At 40.6% G+C, this 26,830-nt stretch overlaps 1 protein-coding gene across 1 annotated transcript; it reads right to left on the bottom strand.

Moving 5' to 3' along the window:
- Positions 1 to 2,112: 2,112 nt before the first annotated feature.
- Positions 2,113 to 23,957, bottom strand: st8sia1 (ST8 alpha-N-acetyl-neuraminide alpha-2,8-sialyltransferase 1). The gene is made up of 5 exons (XM_074625080.1): positions 23,177 to 23,957; positions 21,408 to 21,552; positions 14,101 to 14,210; positions 10,129 to 10,221; positions 2,113 to 8,782 (listed from the first exon to the last, which is right to left on the bottom strand). Exons 1-5 carry the CDS (start codon positions 23,356 to 23,358, stop codon positions 8,302 to 8,304), a joined length of 1,011 nt encoding a protein of 336 aa, XP_074481181.1. The 5' UTR covers positions 23,359 to 23,957; the 3' UTR covers positions 2,113 to 8,301.
- Between the last annotated feature and the right edge of the window lie 2,873 nt (positions 23,958 to 26,830).

Genomic DNA, 26,830 nt, shown 5'->3' with positions numbered 1-26,830 from the left:
TTAAAAATAAGTGAGAGATAACCACACAGAAAAAAAATATACATTGCTGTTGCTTTTGGGAAAAAAAAGCATGAAGCTCCTATTTTGACAATTCTCAAGGTTATATTATAAAGAAGTATGTGTAAATATGTTTTTTTAGCTACAGGTCTACATGTTTCTTTACCTCCTGGCCATGAACGCAATAGTACATGTCAGAAATGGTCTCTAAATTCTTGACACACTGTCAAACTACACAGACAAGATGTGAATTTGTAAAAAGAAACAATATTACAGCCATGCCAGCAGCTCTGTGAGGCTTTGTGTTAAATGCTAACATGCTGATATTTAAGAGCTAATGATTACCATTAATTAGCATACACACAACAGCTGAGGCTGGTGGGAATGTCACTAGTTTTGCTGGTATTTGGTCATAAACATAGACTGTAGTGGACGTAGTCACCGTGACGTCACCCGTTGCTTTGTGGACTGACGTCTTAAAGCTTCAAGTTTGGCATTTTGGCCGTTGCCAGCTTGTTTTTTTGCAACCAGAAGTGACATGAGAGGGTGGAGATGAGTACAACTGAATGGTGAATAAGACATTTTTAGGCGAACAAAAAGGTTATAAGACACATTGTGAAAGGGTTAAAGTTCGAGACAAAAGCACAGACAACTCCCAGATTGCACAACGCGCGTGGTAGCAACATGTCAATCACAAGCTAAAGCATCCCCTGCTTTATGGTCTATCTGACTCTAAATGGGACCATCATTCACTAAATGAACATCATGCTGTATTGAAGAAGACTTGAAACTAGTGATTGAGACCATAAACTCATGTTTACAATGTTTACTGAGGTAATAAATCAAGTGAGAAGTAGGCTCATTTTCTCATAGACTTCTATACAATCAGACTTCTTTTTGCAACCAGAGGAGTCGCCCGCATTGGCTTCACTTTTCAGAACCGGAGGTTGCCCCATTGGTTTGCATGCTAACATTCGCTAATTAGCATACACACAAATCACAGCTGAGGCTGATGAGAATGTCATTAGTTTTGCAGGTATTTGGCCATAAACCAAAATATTTGACAAATTCAACTTTGACCTGATGATGGTGTAAGAGGAGATATTTACAGATCTCCAAAGTTATTACAATTCATCCTCTGGGGAACATGAACATCTGTATCAAATTTCATCCAAAAGTTGTGGAAAGATTTCACTAAAGGGCAAAAATATCAACCTGCTAATGGTCGTAGAGGATCAACAAAGTCATTAAGATCCCCATCCTCTGGAGAACATGAATGTCTACAAAATTTAAATCCAGCAATATTTGCTGATTTATTTCAGCTTGGACCAAAGTTGTGGATCAACCGACCGATTGCCAGTCCAACACTGCCATCTGTAATGCCGCTCGCATCCCTAAAAATCGTATTTATAGCATGTAGTTTAGTTGAGCTGATACTTTCCCTCCAAGACTTGCACTACTTGTCTAATCTTGGGTTAAAAGAGAAATATATTACCATTCCCTCAAGGTGCAACTGTCTCTTTTATATGTGATACATTGCATGCAGCAGCCCACAAACACACACTCATTAATTAAATCTCTATCATCCTTAATATGCTCCATCCTCTTTGCTATCTCGCCACACCAGATACACAAATCAGGGCCCTGATCATAAAAACAGCTGTGTAATGCTGAGCGGTCCGGCAGGAAACACGGGCCTGGGAGACAGCTGTGCAGCTTCTGCTGACATATCTTTAAAAATTCATGGCCCGGAAAACAGGCCACGCACACAGGTCTGTGGCAACACACAGGGTTTCACTGACGCCATTGCCTGGGAGCAGAAATATTCATAACCACTAAACAAACCATGTGGGCAGCAAAATTCCCGTGCATCCACATAAAGGGAAAGCACAGAGGAGTGGGACGGAAACCCTAGAAGAAAAACTGATTTCCTATAAAACAAGTTGTGCACATGAGAACTTCAGTCCTGAGAAAAGTATTTTTTTTCTTTCTTTGTCTAGTTTCACATTAATATTTGGTTATAAAACAGGACTTTTGACCTAAAAATGAGCAGAACTATGAGTAACATCTGGTGCCTCAAACATCACGTGAAAGGAAACCACACAGCTGAAAGCATTTTTTAAATTTTTCCTTCTTTTATTGGATACCAGTGTTTGCTTTGTATATGGATATGGTTGTTTTCACTTGTTTTTTTCTTATTTATCTTTCACAGTTTAACCCAGGTGGCACATGCAATTGGTTTAGTCCATTTTGAACTGCAGTTCGCATTTATTTTTTAACATGCTCAGGCGGGGTTTGCTCACATCAGATGGCATGTATGAGCAGAGGAGGTGACAGTCGGGGTGGCGCAAACAGCAATGCCTTCAAGAAGTTTTTTCTTTTTTTATGTAACAAATTCAGTCAGTCAAGGCAAATAAAGCACATTTACATCTGTTGTTTAAAAGAACCAAGCTTGGCATAACATCAAATATTTAAACATGTAAGAAAGTTGAGCCCTCTGGACCGATACTGATAAAAAAAAGAGTCAAAACAGTCTTGTTTTACAGAATCACCACAACGGAAATTGTCTGCTTTTTTTTCTGTCTGAACATTCATTAGTTTCATCAGATTAAAACCAAAATGTATTTGAATTTACCATTTGACCCACTTTATATTGAGGTTGTCCTCACACTCAAACGCTGTTTTCCCACCAAACAGTAAAAGATATTCTCATCATGACGTGAAAGAAGGCTACAGAACTAATCTTTTTGACACCCACACAGTGGCAGGTTTCATATCACTAAATCACGCTAGAGATCAGTGTCTTGCTTGAGGACACTGTGGCCGATAACATGGCTGCTACACGTGACCTTTCCATTACCAGACCTCTAACCGAATTGGTCACCCTGCAGCTACACTTAAATGTGTCCAAGAAAATGGACAGTGCTGCCGTTGTGTTTGTGCCGTGCCTCTATTTCGTTCTGTCCTGTTCCACTTTTTTTCCCTCCACTGACATCATGTTCACGTTGGCAGCTTCAAAGAAATGGTCTGACATTATGATTTTCATGTCTGTATGCTAAATATGAAGGAGCAGCAAAGAAACAGGGGGAAACAGCTGTCTTTATATGTTCCGAACCAGCCCTGTCGCTTTAAAAGGCGTGTGAATGACGCGATGATGCGCAAGGACAAAGCGTGAAATTTGTTTAGTAAGCTATGTTAGTGGTTTTTTTGTGTACATAGTGTACTTAGTTTACATTGTTTCCGTACCTAGTGTACTTTGTTTACGTACTTATTTTAAGGCCAACCATAAAGTTTTTCCTAAAACAAACTGTGTTTTTTTTGCCTAAACCTAAGCGAGTGGTTTTGTTGCCCTCTGCTGGTACTGCACCTTAATACACATGTGTATTATTCACTTCTTGGCGAGGCAAAACGTGACATTGGCACGCTATCCACGCAGGTTTATTACATGCTTTGGCGTGATATCGGGTTGTCTAAACTTATACTTGGACCTTAGACTTAACGGTATCGGTAAGGATTGATCAAGGCTCCCATCGCGGCTATGAGCTCGGGGGTTTCACTGTAGGCAGATTCCTTATAACCCTAACCCGCCCAAAATAAAATCAGGGAATCAATAAGACTAGACGTGGAGCCTACATACAAATATTTTCATTCAGTAAATTTCTGCTGTCATCTCACTTTTAATGTAAATTCCAAGTAAAACTCACAGATTTGACACAGGAGATAATAACGTGTAAATGCACCCGATTCAATTCTTATCAGGCCTTTAAATGTGTTATAATCCTCAGATGTGGGTCAGTAGGGGCCTACTACGTTGTAAAAGTGAGAGCGAAACTTAAAAGCAACACATTCTAACACTTTGTAAAACTGCATGAAACGTTACGTTTTGAACACAAAAAAATAGCTTCTTTAGGTTTAGGCAACAAAACCACTAAGTAAAGTTTAGGGGAAAACCTGTTTTGGCTTAAAATAACTACGTTTCTAAAGTGAAAGTTAAACTTAACGCTTGTGAACACAAAGAAAAGTACAGACGTAGGCAAAGTTGTTGGTACCCTTCCGTTAAAGAGAGAAAAACCCACAATGGTCACTGAAATAACTTGAAACTGACAAAAGTAATAATAAATAAAAATTTACTGAAAATGAACTAATGAAAATCAGACATTGTTTTTGAATTGTGGTTCAACAGAATCATTTTAAAAAACAAACTAATGAAACTGACCTGGACAAAAAATGATGGTACCCCTAGAAAAGATGTAAAATAATGTGACCATAGGGACATATTAAACTAAGGTGTGTCCTGTAAATAGCATCACAGGTATCTTCAAACTTGTAATCAGTCAGTCTGCCTATTTAAAGGGTGAAAAGTAGTCACTGTGCTGTTTGGCATCATGGTGTGTACCACACTGAACATGGACCACAGAAAGCTAAGGAGAGAGTTGTCTCAGGAGATCAGAAAGAACATTATAGACCTTCATGTTAAATGTAAAGGCTATAAGACCATCTCCAAGCAGCTTGATGTTCCTGTGACTACAGCTGCACATATTATTCAGAAGTTTAAGGTCCATGGGACTGTAGCCAACCTCCCTGGACGTGGCCGCAAGAGGAAAATTGATGACATATTGAAGAGACGGATAATACGAATGGTAACCAAAGAGCCCAGAACAACTTCCAAAGAGATTAGAGGTGAACTCCAAGGTCAAGGTACATCAGTGTCAGATCGCACCATCCGTCACTGTTTGAGCCAAAGTGGACTTAATGGAAGACAACCGAGGAGGACACCAAATCATAAAAAAGCGAGACTGGAATTTTCCAAAATGCATATTGACAAGCCACAAAGCTTCTGGGAGAATGTCCTTTGGACAGATGAGACAAAACTGGAGCTTTTTGGCAAGTCACATCAGCTCTATGTTCACAGACGAAGAGATGAAGCATCCAAAGAAAAGAACACTGTACCTAATGTGAAACATGGAGGAGGCTCGGTTATGTTATGGGGCTGCTTTGTTGCAGTGCAGTCTGGAGAAGGCACCCTTCAAACCTGAGACAGCTGGAGCAGTTTGCTCAAGAGGAGTGGGCCAACATACCTGTCGACAGGTGCAGAAGTCTCATTGAGAGTTACAGAAATCACTTGATTGCAGTGATTGCCTCAAAAGGTTGTGCAACAAAATATTAAGTTAAGGGTACCATCATTTTTGTCTAGGCCAGTTTCATTAGTTTGTTTTTTTAAATGATTCTGCTGAACCATAATTCAAAAACAATATCTGATTTTCATTAGTTCATTTTCAGTGAATTTTTATTTATTATTACTTTTGTCAGTTTCAAGTTATTTCAGTGACCTTTGTGGGTTTTTCTTTCTTTAACGCAAGGGTACCAACGATTTTGCCTACGTCTGTACATGTTGGTTTCACACAGGATGCGAAACTTCCACCTCATATAGAGTGTCACGCTGTCTGCACTACAGCATATAGCTTCCGCTTCTGCCATAATTACAAAGATCACTGTCGTTTTCTTTTATTCCCTCTTTCGGTGATCGCCCATGTGGATAGATGACAAAGCCTACTAAAGGGTGTAGCAGGCCCCTACTGACCCACAACTATGAGGCTTATAACCACTGATAACGCTCATCTAATGACCTGCTACCAGTCAAATTGCTGGATAATTAGTGAGCTTTAGATGTGCTGCCTGGCTAGCCGTTTCCCCCTGTTTCCAGTCTTTCTGCTAAGCTAAGCTAAGCGAACTGGCTGTAGCTACACAATTAACATACAGATGCAGAGTGCTATCTTCTCATTGAAGTCTCAGCAAGAAAGCAAATAAGTGAATTTCCCAAAATGTTGCACAATACATTTTTCTTAAAATTTGATACTGACAATATGCGATAAAACACAAGCACGATTATGAAACTGTAGAGAACACCATCTTCCAACCACTCATTACGAAACCTGTGATTGTAATGTGAAAAAAAATCACTGATGATATGCTGGTGATGATATTGCTCTGACATTTTCTTCCACGCAAAATGTATGATGGTCACTTCAGTGTTTTAAATATCGACTTACAAGTTGCACACAGACGTAAGCTGCGCAGGTTGTAGCAGGGAAGAGCAGAGCGTCAAAGATTCAGATGTTTTCTTCTGGCAACAACTGCGGTTTATTTGGACCAGAAGTAGCTTTTTTGAAAAAGTCTAAAACTAATTGGCCATTACACTAAAAGACCAATATTTACACAATAGATTCATCTCCCTTTTGATAAGAAATCAAATTAGGATGGAATGAGGGCATGAACCAGAACGTAATGGAAATAGATAAAAAAAAAAAAAATCTGTGTACCAAAAGCACATACACATTTAAAAATCATCATGCTTACTTAAAATTCACACTATGTCACATGTCAGTCATTCACAATACTGGGCAGGAGAGAACAAAAAAAAAAAAAAAAGGTGCAAATAAGAAACATCACAATAAGTAACTGGTCAAAGTGTTCATTGGGTTCGAGTCCCGGAGAGCCACGTATGCATTTGGACGTGAAATGATCAACGGTCCAGCAGTATGTAGCTCTCTTTAACTTAAGTTCACACAATGTCGGGTCACTATCACATATCGATTGACCCGCAGAGCCAAGAGCACGGTCAGCGTTAGAAATATCCCTCGTTTGAGTGATCCGTTTTGCCTTAATACATCTCAAAAAGGCACTGGACCTTATTCAGTTGAACAGACAAAGAGTAAAATAAAAAAAAAAAGCACTAAACTATCGACATGATCTGTACCTTGAGTCAAGGATTGTGGTTCACTCCATGCACTTTCCATGCAGAGTCATCCTTTTGTTGCGTTATGGACAATATGGCACGGTCACATTTATCTTAAATAACATTTTTCTCGAAAAAAAAGAAATCAAGTTTTCCATCTGCAAGGCCTGCAAGTAATAATAATAAAAACAACCGTCGTGTCTGTTGTGTTGGCTTCTACATGATCGAGTTTCCCTTGTGCACAAAAAAAAAGAATGTCAAAAAAATTATAAAAGAAACACAGGACAGAGGCTCAATTCTTCCTGTACTCAGATGCAAAAACGATAACAACCGCATGAATAAATCACAATTTACCATATAAAAGGTGCCCCGCATCTAAAGAAAAAAAACCATTAAAAATGCCACTTTGTGACATCAAGTCCTCGAGTCTTTTTTTTCCGTGGCTACCTCTCTTTATATCAGTGTCTCGCCATTTGAGAGAGCACAAGGACAGTGCGGGACCGGGTATCAAAGAGACCACTGTTCCCTTGGCTTGGCACTTGGCAAGTAAAGCACAGATACGGAGAGATGACTCGGTAACTGCCCCTCTAAAAAGAAGGGTGTTTTTTTTTGTTGTTTTTTTTAAACTAAGGAGTCTGCTTGGAGTGAATCGTACCGGTCGGCGATGAAGTCAACGTGAGGTACCTGTGTGAGGTTTGTTTGCAACAAATGTTCATTTCTGATGTCGATAATGCTTTTCGCCCCCCTTCTCTTCGTGAACATAAAAAAAACAATACGTGGACACCCGTGGTGTAGTCGTTTTCCCTTTTCACTGGAAGGGATCAAATGCAACTTGGCTAAACATTCGGGGCTATATGGTACTTAAGACTCCATTTCTAATGGCTCCTGCTTTGAACTAAAGCTCTATTTGGCACCAGAGAATGCCAATCAAGCGCTCGGGTTGAAGAAAAGCAGAACGAGAAAAAAATCCTTTCATACACATACCAGCCAGCTTTCACTCCTCTCCCCAACGCCAGTCTTTTTTTTCCTCCGTTAAATTTCCTATTCAAGCTACGAGGTACCAGGATACCATTATCTCTCTCTTGTTTCTTTCACTGCCTTTTATTACTCCCCCTGGTCCTCCACTCCCTTCTGTCTGTTTGACAAAGAGCCACAGGGGGGGTTTGGTCCAGCTGCCCCATATGTCAGTCAGATACAGTAGTCAGCGTACAAAAAAAACACAAAAAACATCCCCCCACCCTTCCAATTCCAGACACTTTCAGTCCTTGGCTTCCCACAAACAACCATGCACACACACAGAAACGAGGGGAGGAGATATGGCAGGTTTTTGGGAATGTGTGTCTCAGTGTGTCTTCTGTCCCTGCTGGTCTGGGTGGGAGGACATTCTCATGATAATTAGGGATTAGCTGGGGCAGGAGTGTGTATGGACACAGATGCAGTTCCGAGGTTCCTCAAAGAGGATATGTGCGCACCCGTTTTTGTCATGACGACCACTTCCTGCCGCTTCACAAACCCCAAAAAACGTCTTCATCCTGCTTCCTGCACTGAACTCCGCTCCTCAGGAAGCTCTAGCTCCGTCCTTCCTGAGGGAGGCAGCGTCCCACTCTCATGCGCAGCGTGCCGCTTTTGTGCAGGTGCCAGAGCTGGACGAACTCCTCGGGCATGGCGTGGAACCACTTGTAGGGCAGGATGTTGTCGTAGTAGTGGTGGCTGACCGGCTGCTCGTCCAGGCCGACGGAGAACGGCCAGAAGCCGTAGGCCGTCACTTCCTCGCACAGCCCCAGGGCCAGGCTGACCAGGAAGAGCCCTGTGGAGAGGCGTTTGGCGTGCACGCCGCGGGCTTTCCAGAATTTCCCCACGGTGCCAAGGAACTCCGGGTTGGCGAAGAGCATTGTGAGGTTGGAGGAGGTGTCGGCCAGGGCGTAGTGCGCCCGCAGCGACGGGTCGGTGCCAGGCTTCATGGAGAACGCCGGCATGTAGATGTAGCTGGAGCCGTAGACCTTCATACTGTCCACAAAGGCTTTTCTGGACCACAGAAGGTTCTGAAATCTGTGATAAAGAGAAAAGAGTCATTCTAAATGTTGAGTCGTGATCTGATGACTGGTTGACTCATCTGTCTGCTCCCTTTCTGCCTGTCTAAAAAAAGGAAATGTGTTTCCTGTGTTGTAACACTACAGGAACACAATGGGTCATTCTGGCACTTACTCACTCACCCGGGACTAAATCCAGCATTACCGTAAATCATTTACTGAAACAGATGTTTTACAGTTTAGAGACGGGCAGAGAGGGAATTCCTGTTTCATTTGCTTCATCGAAGTTGTTTTATTTTACTCTTTAAATCCTGTTCATGGGTGTGTTTTTGTATCGCCTTGTGTTTCTTTTATATCTTGTCTTAACCCTCTGAGACCCACAATAGACCCATTTTTGTCGTTTTTAGAGGGGGACAGGGTGTCTTTAGGGGGAGATAGTAGGTCAGCAGTAGATGTCACATAGAAGTGGTGTACATCATCTGAAAGCTGGGAACTTGAAAATTAAGAAAAATCATTATATTTAGGGATGGTTAACTTTGCAGCCTCTCCTCTGCTGCGCTGTGTCGGAGCCCTCCACTCACATCAACACACAGCACAGTCAGTCTGTGAACAGCTGATCAGAGAGGTGGAGACGGCTACAACTACTCGTAAGTCCAATAAAACTTTTGCAAGTGTAAAGCCAAGATATGTTGTCATCTGTGAACAGCTGATCAGAGAGGCCGCGGTGGAGGCAGCTACAACTACTCGTTCCTGTAAGTTCAATAAGGGTGTTTTCACATATAGTCCTTTCATAAATGAACCGAACTCAGTCCTCTTAGGGTGTTTTCACACTTGGTTCCTTTTTGCGCATATAAAACTGAACCTGCTAGAGCCTCTGAAAGACAGTAAAGTCAGTTGGGATCGCGGATCTCAGAGGGTTAACGCATTTTCACGTCACGTGTCGACGTATCCTCATACAACGGTTCGTATGATATCTTACGAAAAGGTTATTCCTCATTTTTCGTGCGTTTTCCCACGAATGTCCAGCAACGCATGTCAATTTCTGCTCGTTGCATGCATACCGTCTTTTCAAAATAAACTTCCGTCTTCACAGGAAACAACGTGGTTAGGTTTAGGCAACAAAACTACTTGGTTAGGTTTAGGAAAAAGATCATGGTTCGGGTTAAAATAATTCCGGATGTGGCGTTACTTAAGTACGGAAGTTACGTGACAAATAAATCAACGTTATCTTCTGGTCATTGATCTCCTGAGAGAAAGTCTGGTGTTTTTAGACCCACCAATACCTCACTAATTCCACAACATAACCTATAGGATGTTCAGACCTACTCATGAATGTTGAGAACAGAATTGATTGTGACTGGTCACCTTTTCTCTATGATGCTGGGGTTGGCTGTAACCAGGTGTGTTCTGGTTCCCACGTCCTCCACATAGTCCTTAGAAAGCGGTGGAAGGTTGCACCTGAATGAACAAAACACACATGGTTTATTTAACATTTCACCCATACACAATGTGCTGAAACTGGTTAGTTACTAGAGCACACATACAGTATAAACAATCTAACGTATTTAAGTCATTACCTCCCGATTAGATCTGATTACGATAGCGAGCAGAGAAGCAATGTGGCCGGCCCACGGGGTTTTGTGTGTGTGTGCGCAATGGAAACAGCATGTCAAAAATCTGATCATTATACTACATTAAAATAATAGTTTAAGAACTGGATTAACAATGTGCCTCTGTAATTACACCCTGTATTTCAGTGATAAATAGTCAAATATATTAACATGTTTTATATAAGACAACTTTCTCAACAGCGTCTCAGCTTCAGTAATAATGCTAATTTAAATTGCCAATGACAAGTTCCATTTTGTGTTTTGCAGGATAATGCGTTTAGTGCAGTAAATTACAATAATTATGGAATAATTACCTCCTGCAAGCCTCATATGTGCTTTATCACATCAGAGCTGTTTATGATCAGCAGATGGGAGGAAATGAAGGACAGCTGGAACTGGAGGATTCCTTGTTTTTGTGAATGCTGTTGCCGTTGTGTCCTTGATAGTAGTGTTTCCTCCCTTGGGGTTTATCAGCACTGCTTTGCTTCCAAATTTTTGATAAGCTCCTGCTTTGGTTAAGGTTCGGCTATCTTAGTAACCGTTCTGCTATCTGTTGGGTCACTCCCTCTAGCTGATGGGTTACTGTTACTTTCAAGTTTGTCTGGCCGTCTCAGGTCAGTTAAATCTGGTTGCTGGAACCACTGCTGTTGATTAATGAGCCTAATGTTGCTGTGACAGTTTTGGCAGAAATCGATATAAATGAAGATAAGACATTTTCTTATCTCCAGGCAAAACTTACAGTGATGTGGACTGACTGCAACAGACCATCGCAGACCTAACTTAACACATATTTGACCCCAAAATATAAATAAGTTACCAGATGTGTTGGGACACGTCGGACACACAGTACATTGCATTTATTGAAAATATGTATTTTTCACCTTATCCAGAGTGCCATCTGTACATCCAAGCAATTTTAAGATGCTAATTTTGCAGAAGGAGTTGCAGAACCTGTTGTTTTGTAGTTATCGTCATTAATAATGTTATTTTTGTTGATTTTGTTTGTAGTTTGTTTTTCCTTTTTTGTTACATTTTTTACTTGTCATTTATTGTTATTATTGTATAAGTAGCTTTATTGAGGTTGATAAATTGTTTCTTTTAGTTTGCTTCTTTTTTTGTTCCCTTTTTGACTTTGTCATTTGTTGTTATTATTATTATTGTCATAAGTAGTATTATTGTTGTAGTTGATTTCTTTTTTTTAAATTTTATTTGTAGTTTGTTTTTCTTTTGTTTTTAGTTCCCCTTTTTTGCTTTAGATTTGAATTACATATTTGTTTTTACATTGTGATGTAGTGTTTTTGCACAGACCACAGGAAGAGTAGTTTCTACCATAGTAGTAACTAAAAAGGAACAGAACATGTATTGAAGTTCACATGTGAGGACACAGCTGCTCAGACTGTGCACCAAAGAGGTCCTCAGATGTTTGGAATAGTTAAGTAGAATCTGTTATTACATTATCTGTGGGTTTGTTGTAGCAATCATGGTAGCAATCACATCAGCTCCTCTGATCACTTTGGTAATGGTGCAGACGGAGGGTCTGGAGGTGGAGATTGCAATATGTTGCTTAAGGCAGATGGGGTTCTTTTTTTTCATATTTTAAGTCATTTAGTTGCAGTGTTTCGCAACAATATCACGACTGCCAAACTGGGAACAAAACAAGAGTCTGTTTAAGCCTTTACATTGTTGCATAAACTGACAATTCACAAAAAAAAAAACAGAGTGTAAAAGGCTCAGTGATAATCCTCCAAAAAAGGGAGGGGGAGTCATCAAATGCAAAAACAGTGAGATCATTTAATAGGCTCAATATGTGCACAAACACAGGCACTCAATAACAGGCTTTGGATCTGCAGCTACTCCAGACTGCAACACGTTTCAAGCTTCCTCCTGCAGCACTGCGTTCAACCAGTTCCTCCCTTTTAACTGCGAATAAACTGATCCCACTGACTCACCCCATAACTATTTTGATTCACATGCAATTGTGTACTTTTCTTTTTGAATAACATTTGTTTTGCATCACATCACAGTGGAGTTTAACACGCATTGTCAGTTTGAGCAGTTAAAGATAAAGAGGTCTCACAGAGCACAGGAGTTTGTCATTTTGAAACAGTCTGTTGCTGGTTATGCAAAAATTAAGTAACCGTCTGTCGGATAAGGTTGTCATCTGACAGGCAGTTTGAGGGGGCGCGTCATAGCGCCTCATTAATTTGCCTGAACAATCAACGATCTGCCTCTCAGACGTTTGGATGGATTTCTGGCGTGTTAGAATTTTTTTCGCTCAGCTGTCTCGCAGTTTGAGCAGTTTCAAAGTCCGATTTCCCTCATGGCTGCTGTCAAAAGATCTGTTGTAAACATTGAGCTTGTTTGAATATTATTCAAAAAAGCTGATACTTGTTTGAAATATCCACATGCAATGTATATTTTGCATGTGGTGGCTGAGATTGCTGAGATATAAAACTGAACTTCATGGCAGAACAGACACCATATTGTCCGCATCTTCCTGCTCCACATTATTATTTTTTATTCTTCCTACTTTACTCTGATAGTAGAATTCTTTTAAGTCAACACTGTTGACGACACAGCCATCATTTCTTTTTCACTGGACAAAACCGACTGGGGTTTCCATGCTTACGGTTCTGGGAGTGAAGCCCAAGATGACGTCCTCAAATGTCTCGTTTTGTCCACAACTCAAAGATATTCAGTTTACTGTCGTAGAGGAGTAAAGAAACCAGAAAGTATTCACATTTAAGAAGCTGGAATCTTAATAAAATTGTAACAACTAATCGATTAACAATCCCAGCTCTATGGGAGTGCATAAAGGCTGATTCAAAATAATAAAAACACAGCGTCTGCCCAGTTTAAGAAGTCATCTGACATGGAAGGGGTATGCAGCATGAGCAGCATGCAAGCTGTCAAAGACAGATGCTGCATTGCTGGCATTTTTACCATAATCTGAATATTTTTGCTGTGCATTTAGATGTTGTCTACTTGTTTTAAAACCCCCATACAGTCATTGACGGATATACAGTAAGAGCCACTATCAGATGCTCCCTGTTTGTTCTGAGGTTTAGTGTTTGAGATGTTCTGTACAAACAGGTTCAGCTTGCTCCAATGCATATTTGATCTGTCCATGTCAATTGAATCTTTTTTTCATTGTCAACACATGTGGCTTTTTGTTTATCAATCGCATCTCTTTCATGGTGCTTTCAAAGAGCTCTCCGTTTGAGTTGAAATTGAAAAGTCGTTCATTTCTTTTTCCTCACGCTCAAGGTCTACGTTAGCCCTCTCTTCATCTCGTTCTGCTTCAACAGGATTACACTTTTAACTCATATTAAAAATATGTAAATGATTCTGAAGTCTCCATCACCTCACAATTTTTTTTTTTTTACCCAGCATCTTGTTTTATTTTGCCCCACCAGATGGTTTTATTCTGCTTCATGCCTTTCTGCTCATCTCCTCTTCCTCCCTCATCTTAGTTCCCCATTTCCGCTTACTCACGCCTAACCTCTTTTTCTCTTTTGCCCTCGCCGTGGCCCATTTTTCTGTCTCTCGTCTTTCTCTCTTGGCTACCGCCGACACCAGCTCTCATTATCGCTGATGGCTGATGGTGTTTTGGCGACTCTCTTGGGCACGGCACACGATTCACATTTGGAGGAGCAGTGAAGCGGTCGTATACAATGCGCCCACACGCTCGCACCCACATCCCGCACAGAGTCCCCTCGTTTCTCACCGCAGGATGAAGTCGTACTGGTCGATGTCCCGTCCACATTTGCTGTGCCGGAGAATGCCACCGTTGCCCACCACCGCACACTTCTTCAGGGGCAGCTGCAGAGGGTTGTCCTGAACAGAGGAAAAACATGCAGCTCTGTTAGCGTGCACACAAAGTCACCTACGCACACGCACAGAAAAACAAATATCCATTTTCTCTCAACCTAGATCCCAAAATTGAGGCAGGTCACCCTGTTGTTCGGCAAAGCACAGGACCTTGACCTGCTGCTAATTTCCCTGCACAGCCTCATGTGCTGATGGACGAACCAGCGTGGAGATATGAAATGAGGAAGTGGACAAAATCAAGTCGAGGTCATACAGCTTACGAATCAGATTCTGTTTCTGGCATATGCTGCAAGAGCAAAGTCTATATTACACATGGTGAAGTTAAAAAATCAGAGCAGACGTAAAGAAAAAGGGTGTACTGCCAAGTAAAAAACCTTTTTCTCATGCCTGTAAACATAAAAAATAACAGTATTTGAAAAGAGCTGGTGCCTCACAGCCAGAGGGTCATAGGTTCAAATCTAGCTTGGGGCCCTTCTGTGTGGAGTTTGCATGTTCTCCCTGTGTTAGCATGGGTTTTCTCCGGGTACTCTGGTTTCCTACCACAGCCCAAAGACATGCAGGTTAGGTTAATTGTTGACTCTAAATTGCCCATAGGTGTGAATGTGAGTGTGAAAGGTTGTCTGTCTCTATGCGTCAGCCCTGTGATAGGCCTTCGCCCAATGTCAGCGGGGATCGGCTCCAGCCCCTCCGCGACCCCTAACAGGATAAGCGGTTGCAGATGATGGATGAATCTGGAAATTGCAATGGGCGAAGAACAACTCAAAAAATGTGAACTTTGAGTTAAATGTACCCACGTTATTACTCATAGGAAACAAATGTCAAAGATGGAAACAAACAAACATATAAATGTTATATATTCTCCTAACCTTCTGTTATAATCAAATCTGTGGTAAATGTCAAATCTGTGGTAAATGTCTTTTCTTCTGTCTCTCTGCACAGTGTTTGTGCCCCTTTATACCACCTGGCAATGTTCATTTGAATCGATTTTTAACTGGACATTATGTCACTATTAAAGCTGAAGTAGGCGAGATTGGAGCAAATATGATTAAAAAAAAAGTTATTTTTATAAAACGGTCACTATATCGTGACAGTCGTACATGAAACAGGTAACCTGAAAAAAACCATGTGCCTCTGTGTCCTCCTGTGCTCCTCACGGCATCTGCAAGATTTCACAGACCGGGGGAAAACAAGCAGTAAGAGCTGATCTGAGGTCTGCTGTCCAGCTGCCATCTCTGAGCAGCTGTCAATCACTCGCGAACTCCGACCAAACGGTCAAACTAGGCAGCGCTGATCAAATATGAATCAATATTCTGTTACGTTAATGCCTATTTCTCGCCTCAAATGTTTTCAGAATCATCTTGTAGTGCACGGTTTAGCTGTGAAATGAGAAAGTTTGTGACGCCGCCGCCATCAATGTGAAATCTGGTGAAGGAACATCAAGTTCTGGTCACATGACCGGAGCACAGCCAATGAAATGACCTGTATTTGGTCAAAGTCTCCCGTCACGGGCTAGATTTTTTAAAGCCTGAAAACAGAGCCATGAGGAGGTGCAGAAGTCTAGTTATCTCTCAGAACACTTGAATTTACAATATGCTGAAAGGTTATTATGGAATTTTTGCCCAATGATGCCAAAAATATACTGCCTACTGCCACTTCAATGTTTAGGTTGATTAAATTTCATTCAAACGTCCGATAACCACACGAGCCACACGTTTGAATTATTGGATCCCCATTCGAGTTTGCATAGGACTAAACTGGAAGTTAGCCAGCTCGGCCAGTGGAAGTCTCTGGTGTGTGTTAAAAGAAGTTTTGTATATAATGTCTACTATCAACACTCTCACTCGTGATTGGGTGTGGTTTCAGAGCCTTCAGTGGACACACCAACAGCGTTTCAGAGCAGGGAATAAATTTTTTTTCATGATTTTGAAACCTAATTTTATACACTTTTTCAATCATTAGTTAGTTACACATTTTTCTGTGGTGTGACAAACTCAGAACACATTTATTTCTGCTTTACCCGTTTCAACCATTTATACTTTAAGCATTTGAACTGTTTATCCATTAGTTTTAGCTTACTATTTCAACCATTTATCCATTTATTTTAACTGAAATGTTTATTCAACCCGTCTAGGTAACGGTTTAGACTTCTCTACTAGCTGGCTAACTGGTTTTCACTCTCTCAATCACAACACATAGTGTTCAGGTGCTACAGCTGACTCGATATGTAGATATATATATATATTTTTAAATCAATTAGTATTTTCTGTAAGTAGTTGAGCTACTCCACAATCTCTCCACATACACCCTGGCAATTGCAGGGGTCTGGCTCCACACATTATCATTCTGGTATAGGGGAAGAAACGCTCTGGCTTGTTTGTATTTTTTTTTTTTTAAACCAATCACTATCATCTTGGGCGGCGCTAAGCCCAGGATGCAACGATAGTGCCCTTGCAAAATAGATAGCGCAGATAGCGGAAGGGGAGGAGAATACCGTGTGAAATACGCGACCAATGGCAGACTTTGGGGCTGGACACGTGGCGTCTTTTGTGCACTCAAATTCATTGTTGTCAATGTAGACGAGCGCGCTCAAACGCAGGAACGATGTCGTTGTGGCTGCGCCCCGAGATCAAAACAGTTCAACTGTTGGAACGCTGACGCGTACACCGAATGTCATGTGATGAGGAATAACCAATCACAGCCAAAAGTTATCAGTCTATGGTAAATATATAGAGGAGAAGTTAACGTTAATCATTTTAGTGCATGGCTACCCAGAGCTTTACCATCTGTCCCACGGACTATTCTACTTGCTTCACCCTTTCTGTCCGAGGATGTCACAACACGGTCAGCCGCATTTACACCGAAAAATCAAAAGTGTAAAGCTACTGTGAGGGACTTGCGGTGCTGGAAATGCATTTGTAGTTTAGTCAGTGAGGCTTTTACTGCTAAATTACCGCAACTTCATTATCATTGTCATCGCAGCACGCAGGTTTTGGTTGCTTAGTAATGGCAGACGTGACAGGAGCGCAACCTCCCAAGCACATTGGAAAGAAAAAAAAGTTGCACAGCTGGCATTCAGTTGCTAGGGCAACAAGCTTTGGTCCAAGTTTACTTCCTGTCAGCAACAAACACTGCAACAGGAAATACAAAGGGGCCCATTTAGAGTGTTTATGTGGTCTAGCTTGAAAAGGTCTATACCCACTGCCTATATTTGGTGAGTCAGACTGAGAGGTGAACCACTGCCGTGTCATCATCTAAGTTAAAGCCTTGTATAGGACAGTATTAACGCTGTTACAGAGAACACTGAAATACCACGCTTCATGAGGCAGGGGCCAGAAATGTCCTTTCGCTTCGACTCTTCGACTCTTCGACATTTAAGTCGGAGGCATGGATTAAGCGAGATGACGGAAACAATTGTGCTCATTATTCCCCGTAGAGTGCACACACTTGAGAATACACGCACACACAAAAACACACCAACATCTCTCTTTGCCTCAGGGTCTCTTTTAGACCGTGACAAGGGGGTTGAGTCAGAGGACAATACCTCGCTAACAGCACACCAAGCACGGGAGGGGAACCAGCAAGTTGGGCTAAACATTTGAGAGGGGGGGACACTTATTACAGTAGCACATGGTCCAGCTATTTCTGGAGAGTTATTAATCCAGTATCTTGACAGATTTTGGTTTAGGTGCAGCTAACAATCATTTTAATTTAATTCCAATAGGTTGATTATTCTTTAAATGTTATATTGATAACACATTTTAAAAAAAGGAATACGAATTAATCCTTTTAGAAATGTTGGCGGGTCAAAAATGAACGTTTTGTTTATATCTTTGGAAGATATCTGATGTTTGGTTCCCACAATAGTAAAACGACGTAGGTATCTCTGAGTCGTCAGTGATCAAGTTGCCAGTTAGTGTGGAAAAAAACAGATAAATTAGACTGGTGTCTCCATCAGGCTGTCCAAAGTTATCAATTGCACCTTTAAATTCATGTTTTCCATAACATGTCAGAACGATCACAACTCCTGTTTTGTCCGACCAACAAGCCCAAAGCCAAAATATATTCAAGTTATCATGATGTAAAGCAGAGAAACAAAGCTGGAACCAGCTACTGTTTCACTTACAGTTTGATTTTTCAGTGTTGGTTTCATAATATGACAGAAAAGCGGATCCTCAGTTGTCATGACATTTAGAAATGAACAATATTTTGTCCGAATCTACAGGTTTTTATGTAAAAAAAAGAAAAGAAGAGAAGAGATCATAGTAATCTACTGCACAGTACAGTGAACTGTATGTATGGATGCTCTGTTTGAGCCATTGAACCAACCAGCAATTAACTGTCAAAGCCCTAATTGGCACATTCCCTGGCAGATGCCCAGATACTGTAGCTGCTGCCAGCTTAGTGTAATGTGGCCGGCTGTCTGCGTTCAAACCTGCAATCACAGCACTGGTAGTTGAGAAAGCAGAGAATATATGTGTGTGTGTGTGTGTGTGTGTGTGTGTGTGTGTGTGTGTGTGTGTGTGTGTGTGTGTGAGCTTGCGCTTCGTCCATCCCACCTAACTACTAGTTACCTTCCTTCTGGGATTCACACACACACACACACACACACACAACTGGCCACAATAGGCGTTTAGAGGAAGTGCAACCGTGCTGCTATAAATAGGCCATGCAGGCGTTAACAAGCACAAAGTTGAACAATGAATGCAGCGGAGAGTGTCACCCTAACCCTGGGCAGGGTGATGCATTGGAGGAAAATAACCACCAGCCACATCCCAGTGACATGGAGGAGTGATGGATGTAACATAAAAAGACCTCACACTGTGGAGAGATTAGCTCACATCACTCAAGAAAGGGAGCAGTGATGTCCTGTATAAAACGGGTATGAGATAACTTTTCATGAGTCATTTTAAAAGGGTCACAATAAAAACACCTCATCATCCTTTTCCCTAGTGGGGTCTAGCCACGGTCTGATTCATTCAACTGAGGATTTGATTCTACCACCACCCTAATAATGTGGATTAATAAACCAGGACATTGCTTCTGGGAAGACACGTTGCTGTTGAGTCTTGGGGTGGTGGCAGATTGGGGGCTGTGCAATTAATCCAATTTCAATTACGATTTTGGCCTCCAACGATTATGAATACAAGATAATCGACATAAGATAATGGAAAGGCCCGGGGTGAAGGTGGCGCTTTACAGCACCCGCCTCGCCCGGACCTCGCCGCTTAGTCCTTGCTGTGCCGTCTGTCCTCAGTCAACCCACCCGACCCGTCCTGAAACACGAACCCCGTCTCGTTCACCATGCTTTGTGGGTGTGATTATTTTTGCCGTGTTATCATACATATCCATACAGCCATTGTGTTTATGATTAAATTGTTTACTAGAGCACAACATTATTTACAAGAACACAAAGTTCTGCATAGATCTAGCCTCTTAATTTTGCTCTCAAAGTAAATTGTAGGCCACAACATGCTCTTTCTAAATGCATGATTTTTCCAAAGTTTAAGCGTATTAATCGTGATCTTAATATTGACCAAAATAATCCAGATTTTTGCCACCAGAGCAGCCCCATGGCAGATATCTCAGCAGTGGATACAGTATCTCAAAACCACTTGTAAATAGTCAAAAATGTTGTTTTTTTTGTGTGTGATATGGATTAGAGCCACAATTAAGGATGATTTTCATTAGAGATTAATGTGTCGATTATGTTTTCTCTCAATAAATTAAAGTTTTTGTCGATAAAATGTCCTAAAACCGTAAAAAAAACAAAGGTGATATCTTCAAATTGCTTGTTTTGTCCAATCAGCAGTCCAAATATTTAGTTTACAATCACATAAAAGAGAGAAAGGAGGCAAATCTTCACATTTGAGAAACCATTGTTGATTAATCTGTTGATTATTTTTGTTGTTTGGTCTATAAAATGTCAGAAAATGGTGAAAAATGTCAATCAGTGTTTCCCAAAGCCCAAAATGACATCCTCAAATGTCTTGTTTTGTCTACAACTCAAACATATTCAGTTTACTGTCATAGAGTAAAGAAACCAGAATATATTCACATTTAAGAAGCTGAAATCAGAAAATTTTTCTCTTAAAAAATTACTCATATCGATTAATCAATTATCAAAATAGTTGGCGATTAATTTAATATTTGACAACTAATCAAAAAATCCTTGCAGCTCTACTGAAAACCTGTTAAACCTACCTACTGCTGTTCATTCATGCACTCACACTGTGGTTCAGCTCGGCCACTCTCTCTCATTCATATTCAAATTTTTTTTGATATATTTATTGTCCCTCACCTCCCCCATCCCTCATGAATGAACACGCACGGCGGCTCGCGCCTGCAAATTAGGGTCACGCATTCATCGCGTTTACCAACCAGGATATTAAGACTGCAAATCTGTGGCATCAGTAATAGGGGATCCGATCTTCATTATTAGTGTGATGCATTGCCCCTGGATACAAAAACCACGGCAACAGCAGCACCAGAGGTTCTCTCTCTCTCCCTTTTTTCTTTTTTTGCTGTTTCCAGGCACAAACACCCTCATCCACATGCGCACCCACACACAGGCATGAAGCCATGTCAAAATAGCCCTTATCTGGACACAGACGCACATGCACAGAGGCATAAACACACACTCTACGGGGCATTGTTGTACAATGCTACATGGAAAAGGAAAAGGGGAAATAACTTAGGAGAGAGACACTTGAAGCACATCCTCCTCCAGTTTTTACCCATTGTTTAAACATCTCTATTCTAGATTAGACCCCCCCCAAGTGGAAAAATACCACAACAGGACATATCCTCTTGGAGCGATAAACGGAGCAGGAGCCTGATTTCCTGCAAAAAAACCCACTTCAAATTCATCCTCATCTCTTGTTGATATAGAAAGTGAAAGGTGGAGTATCTTTCATTCTTGCTTTGAACTGATCTGAATTCTCTTCTTGTTGCTTTAACCGGCCTCCACATCTTCATATTGACTCCCCTCACACTGCAGAACACTACACCAGTAATCCTCTCTCCTTCTGAGGGTGTCTGTCTTGCTCCACCGCCTCTCCATTAGGGATCAACGAGGATCCACGTTAAAACCCACAGTGCCCACAGCAGTGTCGTACTGTGCTGAGCGGGGGAGAAAAGTCACTTTCCATTTTGCCCGTCTCAAAGTCATGCGTCATCTCTTAGTGGTTATCATTGCTAACATACCTGCACAAAGAGCGGGTAGGTCTCGTTGTTGACGGTGCGCGAGTGGTAGAACTCGCCGTCGTACCACAGGACCTTGCCCATTGGCGAGTTCTCCTTGGTCACCGCGAACATCCTCCGCGGATCGCAGCACTCTGTCAGCAGCTTCCTGTGTGCAGAGAGGACGTGGGAAATAATAAGTCAGTTTGACACAAAATGGTTTCAACGGGACATCTGGGGTTCTGGTAAAAGACAGACTATGATAATTGCTTTATTCTTTTATTTATTTAATTAAACACTAGTATCGGATCGGTACGCGGTATCTGCTGATACCATAAGCCCAGGTATTGCTATCGGGATGGAAAAAGTCGGATTGGTGCATCCCTAGTTCTAAATAAAGAGTATTTAGGATATGTTTGCATCTCATGAGGTAAATATTCCTGTGGGATATCTTACACAGAATGTTTTTGGTAGAATTGCAGTAAAGATTTGGGGGTATTTTATCATGCAATACTAACATTCACTACTTTCCATTGGATATCCAATGCAGATTCATCTTAATGACATTATGCCTATATGTTCAGGGGCTCCAAATACAGACAAAGGAGGTCAGTGATAACAATTATTCCCCAAAGTCTGTAGAATATAATGTGTAGGCCAGGACATCTCTGCAGCACCACAATATCTAATTTAAAATGGTATTTTGACACACATTTTTTAACAAACAGTGCGACTTTAACATTTGAAAATTGCACTAGGCTATATTGCGATTTCGATAACATTTCGATTAATTGTGCAGCCTTACCACACAGTGTCTGGGGTTCTAAATAAAGGGTATTTAGGATATGTTTGTATGTCATGAGGTAAATGTTCCTGTGGGATAGCTTACACACAATGTTTTTGGTAGAATTGCAGTTGTCATCATGCAATACTAACATGAACTACTTTCCATTGGATATCCATTGCAGTTTCATCTTGATGACATTATGCCCATATGTTCAGGGGCTCCAAATACAGACAAAAGAAGTCAGTGATTGTTCCCAAGAAGAGCCCCTAGTGTGTAATGTTTGCTGCTTATTATAACTTATTATGCATTGCATTATTCCCTTTTAGTGTGGTCTAATGCGATATATTGTGATTTTGATAACATTTCGATTAATTGTGCAGCCTTACCACACAGTGTCTGGAGTTCTAAATAAAGGGTATTTAGGTTATGTTTGCATCTCATGAGGTAAATGTTCCTGTGGGATATCTTACACACAATATTTCTGGTAGAATTACTATTATTTTTGAAAGATTTGGGGGTATTTTATCATGCAGTACTAACATTAACTACTTTCCATTGGACATCCATTGCAGATTCATCTTAATGACATTATGCCCATATGTGTTCAGGGGCTCCAAATACAGACAAAGGAGGTCCCAAGGTAGAAAAACATAAACAATATCTTTTGGTAGAATTGCAGTTGTTATTTTTTGAAAGATTTGGGGGTATTTTATCATGCAATACTAACATGAACTCCTTTCCATTGGATATCCATTGCAGTTTCATCTTGATGACATTATGCCCATATGTTCAGGGGCTCCAATTACAGACAAAAGAAGTCAGTGATTGTTCCCAAGAAGAGCCCCTAGTGTGATATGTTTGCTGCTTAATATAACTTATTATACATTGCATTATTGTATAATGCAATGTATTAGTGTGGTCTAATGTGGATGCACAAGGTAGAAAAAACATAAACAAAAGGAAACAGCTGAACACTTTGGAAAAAAATGGGAGACCTGAGACGAACCTGTACAAATCGATGCCCGTCTGGTTCTTCTTCCATACCTCCCCCTGCCTCAGCACCTCTTCCACTATGTCTTTATCGTGTGGGAGTCTGTAGACGGGGAAAATGTAGTACCAGCAGAGCAGCACCAGCACGCACAGAGCGGCCCACACCGACAGCTTGCCTCGGTAGCATCGCACCAACATCTTCTTCTTGTGTCTTGTTGCTCTCAAAATGCATGCACATCCAAACAAGGCAAGGTTCAAAGGTGGTCTGCAAAACCCAGTCTCATCATCCTCCAGACACACAGACTGGAGGGGGGTGGTGGAGTATGAATGCAAAGCCTGCAAAAGGTGGGCTGTTACCCGGTTGTTTGGGTCAAGCTTCGGTATGGAGATGGAGATGGAGATGGAGCTGCAGAGGAGGGTCTAATCCTGCAGCAGGGTGGCCGGGTTGTGGTGCAGTGTGTCGGGCTCTGCTGCAGGAATCCGCCGCTCTGCTCTTCTTCTCGGTGGTGCATCACCACCACCACCATCATCATCATTACCAGCCGGGATTGTGAGGAATCATGCCCTGGTGGTGTATCCCAATGCAAAAAAAGGGGGTCTCCGGTGTTTCTCTGTGTCTTTATCCCGCCTTAAGGTCCCTCTCCTCGGGCCTCCTGCTGCAGGGTCTGCAGGGTGCAAAGTGAACCGGGCCAGTCCAATACCTCCACCTCCTCCTCCTCCTCTTTCTCTCCTGTCAACACCCCCCTCCGCCGAGACAAAGTGCTTCTTGTCCTCCTGCAGGCGGAGACAAGTTGGACAGGAATGGCACGGGTTGGACCGGAAGTTTACCTTCAAAATAAAAGCACACTAGCACATGGGTTCTTTGTCATGTTGCTAATTGGCTATATTTTTCCATCCACAAACCAAATAAAGAGCAGGAAAATTGTTTAAAAAAATCAAAAACATTTGCAAGAGCTGCACCATTTACACTTGCATAGTTACTGAGGCCTCGGATGCTCTAATTCTACTGTTTTTTTTACAAATATTTGCTCAACAAAAATCTATTGAAATTGATTTTTTTATAGATTAATAAACAGGCCTAATAGGTCATGTTTTTTTTGTTTTTTTTTAATCCTGATGCTGATTGAGTCATTTCATTTTTTTTTCTATTTTCTTTTCTTTTTTGGGGGGTAGTTCCCCCCCCTACTTTATTCTGAAAGTTCAATACAGTAATTACATAAACATGTTCAGATTTTTCATTACAAAAAAAATCAGCAAATATATTTCACAGTATAAAAATAGATATACATAATACAACAAATAAAATGTAAGGAAAGGAAAAGATGAATAAATCCCCCCAAAAACAACAACAATAATTGGGGTCTGTTAAACAATTGGAATACATTTGAAATAATAATAATAATTTTTGCCAATTTAGAATTTTTGAGTTTTAAGTTTCCAATCGTCAAATATGTATTAAAATCAGTAATTTGCTGTAACTAAACCATTTGTTAACATGTGTATTATTTTGAAAGTCCCGCTTCACTGTCATGTTTCAATTTCCGCTGACTTGACTCTGTCTGCTGCAAATCAAATGAAAGTGTCTCTGCTCGGCTTCCCGCTGAGATCTGGGATGTGAAGCTCTGCTGCCTCCTGCTGGACTTCATCTGCACTGCATGAAGACGATTATAAAATGATTGATGGAGAAGCTGCTGCAGCTGTCAGTCACAGTACCACACCCTAACTCCACACTGAAGTCACCTTATGATCTTATTTTAATCCAGACATATTCTACTAATTTATCTTTTACAGCATTTGGTATTATACTCACATTCTGCTCTGAAATATCACATTTTTTCCCTTTTTATTCTGATTTTCCTGCACACCAGCAGCTGCAGTGCCTCTGGAACCAACACCAGATGGTGTCTGACACTGTAGAGCTAATTTAACAGGAACTTTAAGTGCACATTGTCAAATAGATTATATATCTGCTATCTGGAAACATAGGGAACTGAACTGATCTAAACTGTTTTTATGCATTATTTCATTTGTTGATTTTACTGTATGTGTAAAATATGTGTCTTTTATATATTTTGAATCCTGACACATACAAGAAAAAAACAAACATATTTTGGATATTTGTTTAATCAATATAAGGACAAATATATTCATACCCGATATGAGTATTTATATAGTCTATATTAAATATGTCTATATATGTAAAGAAATATATGAAAATGGCCTACTTTACTATATTTTCCAAATGTATGCACATATAAAGCACATATTTGTTTTGGATTTTGGTGACATGTAATTATATTATAATTATATACATATTATCATTATGTAATTTACATATACAACCATATATTAGATTTTTGTGTGGGGCGACATGACATAAGGAATAAGATATTCAAGGTGACAAATGCAGATAGATCAGAATCAGACAAAAGGCAGTATACTCACATTCTGCTCTGAAATATTAAATTTTTTTCTTTTCTATTCTGATGTTCCTGCACACCAGCAGCTGCAGTGCTGTGTGAAATAAACATCTGCTGCCCTCGTGTGGACACAGTCAGTATTGCAGTTGCTTTATTTCCCATAATAATACTAAAAAAAAAATCATTTGTGTGGGTGGAGGCATTTTTAGTAGCTTTTTTATCTTGGCTGCCAGCTCTGTTTTCTCTCTGAATGTGTCTTTGTGTGTGAGGATTACGTATCTTCAATGTATGAGGGCCCAATGTTTTCAAAAATAGTTCATCCTGAGCAGGAACTACAGGAATCTTTACAATCTTTACCAATACTCTCAATTAAAACCCCCCAAATCTAAAGTTAGAATATGCAATATATAGTATAAATAAACAGTAAGATATAGAAAAAGGCACGTATTGACAGTATAAAACTGTTGACTGTATAAAAGCACGATATGTACACAGAAGCACTTATATACAAAGAGACCTTTACCTATACACTGTATTCTCAGATATACATCAATTTAAAGTAAACAAACGGAGAGGTAGAAAGCTAAAAGTGTATACAATGAACTAAAAATTCAAGGCTAAAAACAACCTCAAAGATAACAGAATTGCATTAAATGTAAATAAGAAGGGATGGAAAGGAAGGCTATTACAAATTAAACAGATATATCATAAAAGACGCTTAATAATAAACAAATGAATAAATAAATGAATAAATAAATGAATAAATAAATAAATAAATAAATAAATAAATAAATAAATAAATCAATCAATCACTTGCAATCACACTACTCACAAAAACATGTAGAAAACACATTTAAAAAATACAATAATTCCAAAAACAGACAAAAAAGCATACAAATGCACATCTCCCTTTAGGTGCCTACAACCTAGCTCACAATAACAACAACCATCCTGCAGTTATCTCACAGCCTCATCAAGATATACAAGCTGATGAGAGTGCGGGTAGCTGAGAAATGTTGGCTACTCAGAAGGAGGACTGCCGGGAAACTCTGTGGCCAGCGTCAAGGTTAGACCAGCGGACGGAAGGATGTCATGGCAGGCCACTTGGCTGAAGTCATGTGTCAGCTGCTCTCTGTGATCTGTGTGTCCAAACAATGAGGCCGCTGTGTCGTTCTATACAAAGTCCAGAAAGTGTGAGGAAACAGAGATATGGGAGGATGGCTATAACTGGATAAATATCGGTAAATATC

This window comes from Sebastes fasciatus, chromosome 23 (assembly GCF_043250625.1).
Source record: "Sebastes fasciatus isolate fSebFas1 chromosome 23, fSebFas1.pri, whole genome shotgun sequence".
NCBI lineage: Eukaryota > Metazoa > Chordata > Actinopteri > Perciformes > Sebastidae > Sebastes > Sebastes fasciatus.
Note: the sequence above shows the minus strand (reverse complement) of the source record. Positions and strands in the feature narration are given on the sequence as shown.

Excerpts from the sequence above, each read along its gene's own strand:
- st8sia1 (XM_074625080.1), bottom strand. The coding sequence starts at position 23,358 with ATGTTGGTGCGATGCTACCGAGGCAAGCTGTCGGTGTGGGCCGCTCTG. Across the intron at positions 14,211-21,407 it reads CCTACCCGCTCTTTGTGCAG|GACAACCCTCTGCAGCTGCC; the intron begins GTATGTTAGCAA and ends TCCTCTGTTCAG. Across the intron at positions 8,783-10,128 it reads CCCAGCATCATAGAGAAAAG|ATTTCAGAACCTTCTGTGGT; the intron begins GTGACCAGTCAC and ends TCTTTATCACAG.